Genomic DNA, 13,446 nt, shown 5'->3' with positions numbered 1-13,446 from the left:
ATTTTTTTGTGGTACCAGACAGATTATTTTTTTGTATTTTTGATCCAATATGGCTCTTTCAACATTTCGGGTTGCCGACCCCTGCTCCAGGTAAAGGTACACAAATACAAAATGCACTTTTTTTGACCAACTGCATATAAGTGAATTAAACTACATGAAGTGATCCACTGTTAACGACATTGAGCGTAGTCTACTATACAACGCCCTAAAACGTTGGTACTACTTCATGTTCTACATGGTATGGCGAGCTTCCCTCGTCTCCTTCAGGTCTGTGCACTACCACTTTCTGAAACCATGCAATTGCACACACTCTTCCAACTAATCCCTATTAGGCCAAGACATCCCCAATCTGATTATGCAGGCTACTTGCAGATGCTAGCAGTTCAAGTCAACTGTGCAGGAGAGAGGATGCCTTCCTGATATCGTTTGAACTGAGGATACCATTAACTTCCATCCTCATCGCACCACTTTCTAAGCCTAAAAGTGAGCTCCGCTTTTTCTTTTAAATGGAAACCGGGTGGCTAATGAGTTAGTGATGTCTACCAGAGTTATAATCCCGTTCTTCCACGCAAATCTATTTCTGAAACAGCACATACAGTGTGTTGATGTTTTGGCTGTTTTTTTTAATGCTGGCCTTACTTTGGAATGCCGGACAAAGATTAAGCAAATTGGCCACCGTGCTACATGGCCTAAAATAGCTCTGGGACACGGCTGAGAGGCTTTGACCGTAGCTTGGACGTTGACGGATACTACCTTGGTGCTTTCTCTGAATCCGCTGCAATGTGAGAAATAAGGTAAGATGAGATGTAGAATGTATGTTTGCTAATTCCCTATTCAGTCGATTCAGTTGCTTCAATTGCGATGGTTATGTCTTGCTTTGTACCAGTTGATATTGAGGCTTTATGTTTTGCTCTAGGCAAGGAAGGCAATCACCATTTTGTCTAGATATTTTATCAATTAGAGCAGTGGTTCTTAACCTTGTTGGAGGTACCGAACCCCACCAGTTTCATATGCGCGTTCACCGAACCCTTCTTTAGTGAAAAATACAATGTTGTTTTTTTTTCAAATTCAAGACAAAGTTGTATGTTTTTGGTAACACTTTAGTATGGGGAACATATTCTAAGTAACAAAGACTTCATTTAGAGTTATTTGGTTAGGGTTAGGGTCAGGGTTAGAGGGTTAGGGTTATAATAAGGCCATGCCGAATAAGGCATTAATAAGTACTTAATAATGACTAGTTAAGAGCCAATATGTTACTAATTTGCATGTTAATAAGCAACTAATTAATGGTGAATATGTTCCCCATACTAAAGTGTTACCATGTTATATTACTGGTGCACAAAATGAAGCGTGCATGAACATCACCTTTTTCAAACAACAAAACCAACACAGTGCATAAACTCACAACAAATTACACACCTGCAAATCAGTCTGACTTCTGCTGTTGTCGTATCCGTAATACGCCGATAGAGAGAAGATTTTATCTACACAATGAGTCGGGTGTATTTTGACCTCCACCGATCACCTGAGGCCAACTCACCGAACCCCTAGGGTTCCATCGAACCCGGGTTAAGAACCACTGAATTAGAGCTTATTTTGAAATGTTTGTATTCTACTTGTGGTTGAATAGAAGCGCCATAGTGAAAACTATTCCACTGATTTGTTTATATAACATGATTGCTGTCTTTAACCACAGTGTTTGTAAAGAACGCAAATACCGTATTTTTTCGGCGTATATGTCGCTCCGGAGTATAAGTCGCACCGGCCGAAAATGCATAATAAAGAAGGAAAAAAACATATATAAGTCGCACTGGAGTATAAGTCGCATTTTTGGGGAAATGTATTTGATAAAAGCCAACAGCAAGAATAGACATTTGAAAGGCAATTTAAAATGTCTAAAGAATAGTGAACAACAGGCTGAATAAGTGTACGTTATATGAGGCATAAATAACCAACTGCTATGTTAACGTAACATATTATGGTAAGAGTCATTCAAATAACTATAACATATAGAACATGCTATACGTTTACCAAACAATCTGTCACTCCTAATCGCTAAATCCCATGAAATCTTATACGCCTAGTCTCTTACGTGAATGACATCAATAATATTATTGGATATTTTACGCTAATGTGTTCATCATTTCACACATAAGTCGCTCCTGAGTATAAGTCGCACCCCCGGCCAAACTATGAAAAAAACTGCCACTTATAGTCCGGAAAATACGGTAAGTGGAATCTACAAAGTTAAACATATAAATAATTGGTTGACTTCCAAATCCAAACAATGTTAAATTATGTTTCATCTTATATATTGTGTTGCTTATACTAGACTGAATAGCCAGACTTGGTTGCAATAAAAAAGATTTGCGGTTCTATTGTTTTTAGGGTTGTACGGTATAGTACCGCGATACTAATGAATCATATTCGGTACTATACCGCATCTAAAAAGCACCGGTTCCCCACCCCCCTGCCGTCGTCACGTCGTGTCATTGTTGGTTTTACGAGCAGACAAGCATGTTCGACAGCGCACACACACACAGAGTACTTACAAGCAAACACAGTGTGTAGACAGAAAAGGGAGAATGGACGCACTTTGGCTTAAAAACTAATGATAAAGGTGAAACTATAACACTGAAACACCCTCAGGAAGAGGTGCCGTAAGACATGGCTAGCTAGCTAGCGGCTAATCCTCGCCTCCATGGCGACAAATAAAGTAAGTTTCTTACAAGTAACATTATCACAGCAGGACGAGGAATAGCTAAACATGCTTCACTACACACCGCAGCTCACCGGCGTCACAATGTAAACAAATGCCATTGGTGGATCTACACCTGACATCCACTGTAATGATACCAAGTACAGGAGCGTATCTAGTCGATACTACTATGATTACATCGATATTAGATAGATGGATAGATAGATAGATAGATAGATAGATAGATAGATAGATAGATAGATAGATAGATAGATAGATAGATAGATAGATAGATAGATAGATAGATAGATAGATAGATAGATAGATAGATAGATAGATAGATAGATAGATAGATAGATAGATAGATAGATAGATAGATAGATAGATAGATAGATAGATAGATAGATAGATAGATAGATAGATAGATAGATAGATAGATAGATAGGTCTTTGTTGTCATTGCACAAGTACAACAGAACTTTGTTTTCAGTACAAACCTGTTCAAGATTAGACAAACAAACAGTGTACAGGGTTACAGAACAGGAACGCTGATGGGTCGCCACAAGGGGCCCCGTAAAAGATGGGAAAAAGGTAAAACGCTCGGGGAGGATGAGTAAAAAAATACAATCTAGACTGGGGTCCTAAGGGAGTGGGAAAAAACCTCCATAGCAAAGCACATATACATATTATAACGTACATCTCCAGATATCTAGCAACAGAGGGAAGGGAGTGCGAGGTCATGATGGTCGGCCGCAGCGCTCAGGCGCTGACCATCCAGCTCTTGTATTAGATTGTGCAGGCGTCCCTAATGTTGACAGTATTGAACACAATATTTCTGAGTGCAATATTCATGTCAAAAATGTTGTGTGTCGTCTCCACAGTCACTCAACATGAACAACACGCCCACACAGGACAAGTCCCTGCAGAGGGTTTCCTCGGCCAGCGGGCACACATTACCCTCCCGATCAGTACAGCCCACGTCGGACCCCTCAGTCCCTAAGCGGCTATGCTTTTACAAAAGCGGCGATCATAAATTCAGCGGGCACCGCATGGTTATAAATGGCCGCACCTTCAAGACATTCGACGCCCTCCTTGACACCCTATCCAAAAAAGTGCCTCTGCCCTTTGGGGTGCGGACCATCACCACTCCTCGAGGGACACACTTTGTAAAGGGATTGGATGATTTACAGGACGGGGGCTGCTATCTTTGTTCCGACCAGAGGCGGGTCAAGCCTCTTAACCTGGAGGAGGTGAGCCGACGGCAGGTACCCTGGAACACCCCGAGAGCCTTCATTGCGGGGCGGTGGAGGCGCCAGGGGGACGGAACTGGCAACAGGCCGGCAAAAGTGGCACGACGTGTGGCCGTGAGAACTCCAAAGAGGCTGGTGGTCATCAGGAACAAGGATCCTACACTTAGACGCACGATTGTGCTGCAGAAACGCACGGCGCCGACCTTTGACGCTCTGCTGGACTACCTCTCCCAGATTTTGCAGTTTCCGGTGCTGAAACTCTACTCTGTTGACGGTAGAAGAGTGCGTATCTTCATGACATTTCACTTCATTTCTCAGGTAACCTTCAGTGATGACTCCCAGGAGGTATTTTGACTTTTTTTTCTTCCAGATTGGCGGTCTGGCAGCCCTGATCTTGTGCTCTGGATTCATTGTGGCAGCAGGCAATGAGCCATTCATGATAGGCAATCACAGCTTTCATGGGACAAGCCAGACGGTCCAGGCGATGTTTATGGAAGCAGTGCAAGCATCTACGCAACAGCCTCAAGCTCGTAAGTATCAAGTCACAGTCATGTGGGTCGTAAACATATCCAACATTATTATGTTTCGATGATGTAAATATTATACACTACCGTTCAAAAGTTTGGGGTCACATTGAAATGTCCTTATTTTTGAAGGAAAAGCACTGTACTTTTCAATGAAGATAACTTTAAACTAGTCTTAACTTGAAAGAAATACACTCTATACATTGCTAATGTGGTAAATGACTATTCTAGCTGCAAATGTCTGCTTTTTGGTGCAATATCTACATAGGTGTATAGAGGCCCATTTCCAGCAACTATCACTCCAGTGTTCTAATGGTACAATGTGTTTGCTCATTGGCTCAGAAGGCTAATTGATGATTAGAAAACCCTTGTGCAATCATGTTCACACATCTGAAAACAGTTGAGCTCGTTACAGAAGCTACAAAACTGACCTTCCTTTGAGCAGATTGACTTTCTGGAGCATCACATTTGTGGGCTCAATTCAACGCTCAAAATGGCCAGAAAAAGAGAACTTTCATCTGAAACTCGACAGTCTATTCTTGTTCTTAGAAATGAAGGCTCAAACACAAAATTGTTTGGGTGACCCCAAACTTTTGAACGGTAGTGTAGTTACAAAAAAAAAAATCAAAAGTCCGAGAACAAGAATACTGTTCGAAAAGACCATGACAGTTTATTTTTGGAGACATTGCCACCATTCTTTTTTTTGGAATGTTCCCTATCATTCACAGTCCTTATGTAAAACAAATGTTTTTCTTTTTTTTAATGCATTCTAACTAGTAAATAAATGCGATCAAAAGTTCGCTTACAATGGAGCCCAACGGAGTCGCTCTATTCTGCCTATAAAACTATTCTGAGCTGAGGATGTCGTTGTGGCTTGTGCAGCCCTTTGAGACACTCGTGATTTAGGGCCATATAAGCAAACATTGATTGATTGATTGAAAACGCTCTAATAAACATCCAAAAACCTCTATCAAAGTTTTATATACACACTATCAGTATATATTTAAGAACAGTTTCTACCCCCGGGCCATAACTGCACTAAACGCAGCTGGAATGTAAAAATAAAACAAATTAAAAATAAAATAAAAACTCCCTCACGTGCAACATGAGGAAGCCACCGGTCAATCACGATCCGGGACTGTGCAATCAGCGATTACATGCCAACTGGACAATATTTATCATATTTATTTACATATTAATCCAAAACAAAATGCCTGCACAGCATAGGAGGTAGGAAATGCTGACTCCCACCCCCTCAGCACACTGGGAACCAGCATTACTCCTCTCTAGTCAGTTCACTAGTCACTTTATACTTTTTACTGTCTCGTTTTTTTTACATTGCCTCTTAGAGTGGTCCTAGGCCATATTGCATATTGTGTATATTGTGTTGTTTTTGTATATTGTGTGGTTTTTTCTTTTTTTTTAAAATGCAAAGCACCTTAGGGAAGCAACCTACATTTCGTTGGACCTGTACCTGTACATGCACAATGACAATAAAGATCATTCATTCATTCATTCATATTTAATGTAGTCACAGGCACAATTCATAATAACATGTAATATTTACGTATTTTGATAATTTTAAGCATTTAGCGGCGCATTCATTTCAAAAATCCATCACGGCGTTCGGTTTTCAACAACATCAATGATTACTAAGAAAGGGCATCTCTATCCTCCTTCAAAACCGCACTAAAACAACACCTCCAGGCAACTTCAACCTTAAACTAACACCCTCCCTTCCACATCATACCTCTTCGGATTGTAAATAATGAAATGTAGACACTTTTTCTTATACTTTCTGATCTCTCTCTCTATGTCCACTACTTGCTGTACATATCCTACCAAGTCAGTCCTACACTGTTCCAATGTCCATTTCTCTGATGATGCAATTGTTGATGACTGAAGTGTTGATACCAACCAAACCTACCCCCCCCTCCTCCATACCCCACACCCCGAATTGTAAATAATGTAAATAATTCAATGTATATACTCTGATGATTATCTTGTGTTATGACTGTATTATGATGATAGTATATATCTGTATCATGAATCAATTTAAGTGGACCCCGACTTAAACAAGTTGAAAAACTTATTGGGGTGTTACCATTTAGTGGTCAATTGTACGGAATATGTACTTCACTGTGCAATCTACTAATAAAAGTTTCAATCAATCAATCAATACTATTCACTGCAGACTTTATGGGAGCCAACAAACGTAATAAAACGTCACTTACTGTACAAAGTGTGCTGTCATTAGGATGCCGACTGCTAATATACATGTATTCCCATTTAGATTTTTTTGTCGGAATACCTACTCAGACGTGTTCTGTCCAGGTGAGATGCATGATTTATGATCTAGAATAAACTTCCCATTTAAAGTTAAAGTTAAAGTTAAAGTACCAATGATAGTCACACACACACTAGGTGTGGTGACATTTGTCCTCTGCATTTGACTCATCCCCTTGATCACCCCCTGGGAGGTGAGGGGAGCAGTGGGCAGCAGCGTAGCCGCGCCCGGGAATAATTTTTTAGTGATTTAACCCCCAATTCCAACCCTTGATGCTGAGTGCCAAGCAGGGAGGTAATGGGTCCCATTTTTATAGTCTTTGGTATGACCCGGCCGGGATTTGAACTCACAACCTACCAATCTCAGGGCGGACACTCTAACCACTAGGCCACTGAGTAGGTTTTTAGATGAAGAAGGACTCATAATCATCGTGATGAAAAAAGGGGGGTGGAACTGAGCGTCTTTTTGTGTCTTTCTCGCCATTCCTGGGTCTAAATTAGATGCCAAAGTTGACCAACTCGGCAGATTTTGCCGTCATCCTTCTACTATCCGGGTGAGTGGCGTTATTTATGATCTAAAATAAACTTTCACCAGCTGCGAGGCGAGAAAGCAGCTCACCAGCCGATGATGTCAACATAGCAGCACAAGCGGTTAGCTCCCTCTGACCACGTCGCCGCTAAAAATAGTCTGTCAGTGTTAGCGCTTATAAAAACGATATCACTAATACTTGGTTAACATTCAAATCACGAAATGTAAATGGAGTATTGTCGGCATTTTTTGGATGGTTTTAAGAGCAATTTTGGGGGTCTGAATAGAGAACATCCTATCGGCTCCATTGCAGGCGGACTTTTATTTACATTTGTTTACAAGTTAGAATGCATTAAAAAAAATACATCAGTCGTTTTGTCTCTCATAATGATTGTGAAGGATAGGCAAAATTTTGAAAAAAAGTGCAGTTCCCCTTTAACAGCTTTATGCTAATGTTGACTAATTGCAGCTGAAATGGTCAAACAGCTGATAATAATGATATTATCAGCAGAGTGATAACCATCTATCCTTTCTTCTTTCCCATCTTTCACTACCCAATTGCCCAATAAAGACAACAACAAATTACTTTCCGGTGGAAGACGCTCCAGAAACTTTTCCTTATCATCTGAGCAATATATCATCAACCAGATAAACAAATCTCGAAACGGAAGTACGGACAGTCGGAATCTTTGCTCTGGATCTAGATTTAGAAGTACGTGCCTGGAGGCGTGCGGGACCACAAGGGCGGACAACGAGCACCACGCCTGCATTTTACCTCTGGACGACGACATCGAGAAATCTTTCCGAGTGAATCAAGACGGCAGCATGACAGTGGAGATGAAAGTGCGCCTGACCATCAAGGAGGAGGAAGTGCTCCACTGGACCACCACGGTCAGCCGCCCCAGGAGGACAGTTCGTACCTTAGTAACAGAGTCAGGCAACATTTCACCTGACTCAAACATCTATGTTGCCAACGAACCCTCAAATATATGTAAAGATGGGGAGAAAAAGGAAAATCAGCCTTCCACAAATGAAGATGTTAGTTTTAATGACAGCGAGGAATCAAAAGTTGCAAGAAAATGTTATAGACGAACTCCTACTCCAGGTCCTTGTCGTGTGCAGAAGCAGCCGTCTGTTGAGAGTGTGAAGATGCTGACTGACACTGGGGTGCAAGAGAGCACATTTGGCCATTATTCCTGTACAAAGAGGACTGCTGAAGGACACACAGCTGAGGGATACTGCATAGTAAGACAGGGCAGCAACACCCAACCTGTTCCAAAGCACCGGAAGTCTGTTCTAAAACATTCATTCAACAACACCTCTTTCCACAAGTCCACAGGAGTTGCAGAGGTTCTTAAGATAGAAAATACTGGCTTGGATGTTAGAGAGACTGTGATGCATATTTATGAGAGTCAAGGCTGCTACAATAATTACCTTGTAAAGGAGGGGTCTGGTGAAGAAGATGAACCTTGGCATTGTTCATCAGAAGGACCACAAAGCAATCCGTCCACTGCCTCAGGGCCAACTTCCAGCAATGAAATTGACTTTAGCAGGCAGCAACAGACTGCTGACTCACTCCAAAGACAGAAAGAGGAGATGCTATCATTGTCGTCAGAGCCACTGGCAAACAGTATTTCTTCTACGTCTAAGAATGAAAACAAAACTGAAAATGTCCCACCACATAAGCTCCAGAAAAATACAGATACCAAAAAGGCCTCACAGTCAGGTTTAGCTGGTAAAAAGTATGACAGCTCTGGCAGACTGACAAAGCAAGGCACAAATCTATCAACTGACAAGATCGGTAGCCATGTTGGTGGAGCGAAAAACAGTTCATCAGAAAGTGCTAAAAGTGGTCTAAACCGTAAAGTAGACCGGACAAATAGACATGAAAAGGAATCAGAATCATCATTTAGAGCTTCAACCGAGGAACACAACAACAATAAAGCTGCTAAGGATAACGGTCACAATGTCAATACCCCGTCGGTAAGGCCTGTGATGAAAAAGAACGTTTCAGATCTTTTAAAGCTCCAAAAGTCATTTGGTTCAAGAAAAAAGACCAAATCCACGAAGGGCAAAAGGATATCATCCTTAGAGTTGAGCCAGAATGTTTCAAAGGCTTCTTTTAATCCAACCCCCTCCGAAATACACCAATATGTTGAGAACTGGTTAGAGGAGGTTACTCCAGACCCAGTGGCGTACATTGAGAAGGCAACCACAGTTGAGACGGACTCACAAACAAAGGTATTATTTCAGATAGGTTGTGATTCAGAAATGGAGGAAAACAACCAAACCCAGAACGACCCGCAAGACTACTATAAGTCACATTGTAATGATTTGACAAAGTTGTCTCCTTGTCTATCGGTTTCGCTTAGAGGGCAAACAATTACACGGGGGCCAAATGAACAGAAGCTGAGAGGTGATTCGGTACTAAGTGACACATTCGAATCCGTCCACCAAACAAATTGCATAGGGTCAAATCAATGTTTTAAATCAACCCATTCAACGGACAATGAGTCACCCAAATGGCCAAATAAAGATATAACAACTGTCCTGCAGCAACTTTGTTTGTCAATTCAGTCCACCCACAAATTGGTCAGTCCACTTGATTTCTCATCAAATGTGGCTTCATTGTTTGGCTCTTCATTCAATGCCTTCTTGTCATTCTTGTTAGTGAGTGCTGTGAGAGACATTTTAGCGGACAATGTCGTCCCTGAGGCCTTGTTTATTGTGAAATCCCTGCAAGACATCTCTGCCATCGAGGACCGGAATGAGCAACTTGCAAGACTGACTGATTTGCACAGTGGAGCGTCTTCGGAGCTAATTAAGTGCTGGACAGATTTCCAGACTTTAACTGAAAATATGGAGACCGAATCTCTTGCCAAAGTTCTAGAAGCCAAAAATGCAGTTTGTGAGAGGGATGCATTTGAAGTCTGGGGTTTGGGTCTTGATGAGCTAATGAAGGAGCTGAGTATGCCGTATGAACTCAGAGCAGAGATTTCTTCAGCAATTCGCCAAGGAACAATTTTACCTTTGAAACAACAATGTAATCAAACAAACCACCCAGGTATGGAGTCGGTTGTGCTAGACTGTGACACTGAATCAAAACAATGTTTTGATAATGCTTGCTACAATGAAAACCCAACTGGTAAAGATAACACTGGGGGGATGATGGTTCAGTCTGAAGAAGAACGAGTTAAGAAAGGAGGCCAAAATGCAGAAGAATCCGAAGTATTGCAAATAGAGACAGATGAATCCTCAGTAGACGAGAAAAATGTGGCACTGGTAAAGGGAGAAGAAGACCACATGATGGAGAATGAGAAGGCAGTGGTTCAAGGAGAGAAAGATCATGATGGAAGGGAGACTAAATTAAAACAAAGTGAAGGGGACACAGAAGAGGAAGCAGTAAGTAAAGAAAGTGAAGCAAACACAGGACAAGAAGAACAATCAGATGAGGAAGAAGAGGAGCAAAAAGCAGATGTAGCTGATTCAGAGGATGGAACAACAGATAAGGAACATCAGGAAGCAGGAGAGGGTGGTGTTGAGACGGATGAGTGTAAAGCTGAAAAAGAAGACAAGGGGAACGATGTGGTGGCACAGGATGATGAGGGGAGTAACGAGGAATGGAGAGAAGACACATATGAGGTATACGAAGTAGAAAAGCAGGTTGAAGACATCAAGGCAGAACGTGTGGGAGATCTTGTCGAGATGATTGAAAAAGTGGACAACGAAAAAGTGCAAAAAGAAAACACAGAGGAGGTAGAAACTGAACTCATTAGGGAGGACTGCCATGATAATAGTCACACCCCTGAACCTTTACCAGATGAAGAAGAAATTAATCCTGTTGTATCAGAACAGATAGAAAAGCAAGTTGAAGATAAAGAGGCAGAGGACGAATCTGCAGAAGGGATCATAGCTGTCGAGGAAGTGGAAATGTCTAATCAGACGCAAACTCAAGTGGAGAGGACAGATGGTGAAGATAATGTTGAATATTTAAATGAGGGATTTGGCAAAGAACCAAATGAAGAGTTGGACAACACAGGAAGTGTCTCTGATGAAACCTTTAGAAAAAGTCCACAATCCAGTGAGATAGACGAGAATGGAAGCATGGAGGCAAACGTGGAAGTTGAAAATAGCAAGGAATCATATCTGAAGTATTTGTCTGATGAGCACTGTGAGGAGGATGCAGCTAATGCAAATGATTCTTTTAACCACGCACAGCTGCATCATCAAGGTAGAAGCAACAGCCTAAGCCACCCAGTCGAAATATCACAAGAACTCCTGGACTTTGTCAACTCTGCGTTGCAGTCTTCCTCGCTCATATTTACCTATGACGATCGTGGCAACATTAGGATAGAGCCGGATCGTGCTCAAATCGCTGAAACAAAGCAAACTCTTATTCCTGAGAACCAAAGGGATTGTTTGTATGGTTCAACATGCCTTCCGAGCCCAATAACCTCTGATTTGTCCGACTACAGACCAGAAAGTTTGGACAGTGGTGGATATCAAAGTCAGGACTCTGTAGACATAGTTTCGGAGAGTAGTGAAGAAGCTTCTGAGGGAGCGAATCTGGGGAAAAACTCCAAAGTGTCCATGGCAAATAATTCAAACGGTGTACAAAGCGGAGGAAGTATATCTTCTTGTGACTCCTTCACTAAAGCCTCCAGAGAGGTTCTGTCTTATTGTAGCAAAGTAAACACATCAAAATTGGATAGCGACCCAGTGACTGAGTCAGAACAGCCCCAAGACCTCAATGACGGCGTCTTGATTGACGAAGGTAGATGGCTGCTCAAGGAAAATCACCTCATAAGGAATTCGCCTCCAGTTTCTCAAGGCATGTATCAGGATTTGGACAGCAGCTCAACTCAAGAGAACTCAAGTGAGGACTCTTCGACTCACCTTGCTAGTCAGCACACCCCTCTCACAGTTATATCCTCATCAGAGCTGGAAGAGATGGCCAAGCCTCAACCTCCAAGGTGCTGCTACTTCACCATGCCCCATGGAAGTGATTCAGACCCTTTCCCAGAGGATGCCAGTGACACAAGCAGGAGCAACGATACGAGCAGCTTGGAAGAGCAAGGCTTCAGGGTGTCGCCAACTATCGACACCTCCAAAACTTGGGCAAATAAGAACGGAAGCCTTTCTTCATTTGTGTCAGTGGAGTTTAGAGTGCCAGACAGAAAAGTGCACCCTGAGGTAGGGGAGTCCTCCTTAACTGGGGAAGTAGCAAGAGGAACATCTGGTGGTACAAGGGCAGTACTGCAGTCACAAGACTCTTTAGATGCATCATCGCATGTGAGATGTGGGCAGTACTGCCTCATTCTATGACTAGAACTAGTCTTACCCTTGATTATTTAACAACATTTTTGGAGAAATGTTTGTGATACATTTCCTTATAATACACAATTCTGCCAAAATATTAACCAAGCTTTATGGTCATGTTTATTCCATTACACCGCCTTGTTTTTTTTATGTTTCTTTGATACTATACAGTATAAAATATCAACTAATAATGAAGGTTTATAGCTAAGGACTGATAAGTGACAAAATGTGATGTTATATTGTATAAATATGTAAATGAGTCAATAAAATATTGCTCTATTCATACAAGTGCCATTTCTATTTACCCTTATCATGCATGGATAACAAATGTGATAACATTATTAGTGTTTAGACCAAGTACTGCTCATGCCTTCAGCAGCTTTGAGGACTTTCATAAGGTTGGCAACAGCAGAGCATGTGACTTCTAAACATGAAGACAACATGGTCTTGATTCCCGTAGGCTATCGGTAAATGGACTTTATTGTCAATGCGTTATGGAGAAGTAAAGTCAATTATGTAAATGTTATTTACTGTCTTCCTACTTGATGGTTTCTGTAGCGGAGAGGGTACATTGAGGAGGGCGTCAGCTGCAGCTGTCATTGAGTTAGGGTGATGCTCCCGGAAGTTACCAGCCATATGCAATTGACACTCGATGTGATGCAAAGTGACAAGCTGGCTTTTTTACTAAATCGCGAAATGAACCTGTTTTTTTTTACTGACTTATTGCTAGGGATGATGTTTGATAAGAAATTATCGAGTTCGAGCCCATTATCGAATCCTCTTATTGAACCGATTCCTTATCGATTCTCTTATCGAATCCAGATAGGTTGTTTATGGGAAA

General features: G+C 41.6%; 1 protein-coding gene across 1 annotated transcript; it reads left to right on the top strand.

Annotated features, from left to right (window-relative positions):
- The first annotated feature begins 407 nt into the window (after positions 1-407).
- On the top strand, positions 408-13,143 carry LOC133631492 (oxygen-regulated protein 1). Its single transcript, XM_062023744.1, has 4 exons — positions 408-794; positions 3,579-4,229; positions 4,318-4,477; positions 7,858-13,143. The coding sequence occupies exons 2-4, from the start codon at positions 3,588-3,590 to the stop codon at positions 12,609-12,611; spliced, it is 5,556 nt and encodes a 1,851-aa protein (XP_061879728.1). The 5' UTR covers positions 408-794; positions 3,579-3,587; the 3' UTR covers positions 12,612-13,143.
- The last annotated feature ends 303 nt before the right edge of the window (positions 13,144-13,446 follow it).

This window comes from Entelurus aequoreus, linkage group LG16 (assembly GCF_033978785.1).
Source record: "Entelurus aequoreus isolate RoL-2023_Sb linkage group LG16, RoL_Eaeq_v1.1, whole genome shotgun sequence".
Classification (NCBI taxonomy): Eukaryota; Metazoa; Chordata; class Actinopteri; order Syngnathiformes; family Syngnathidae; genus Entelurus; species Entelurus aequoreus.
Note: the sequence above shows the minus strand (reverse complement) of the source record. Positions and strands in the feature narration are given on the sequence as shown.

Excerpts from the sequence above, each read along its gene's own strand:
- LOC133631492 (XM_062023744.1), top strand. The coding sequence starts at position 3,588 with ATGAACAACACGCCCACACAGGACAAGTCCCTGCAGAGGGTTTCCTCG. Across the intron at positions 4,230-4,317 it reads ACTCTGTTGACGGTAGAAGA|ATTGGCGGTCTGGCAGCCCT; the intron begins GTGCGTATCTTC and ends TTTTTCTTCCAG. Across the intron at positions 4,478-7,857 it reads TACGCAACAGCCTCAAGCTC|ACAACAACAAATTACTTTCC; the intron begins GTAAGTATCAAG and ends TGCCCAATAAAG.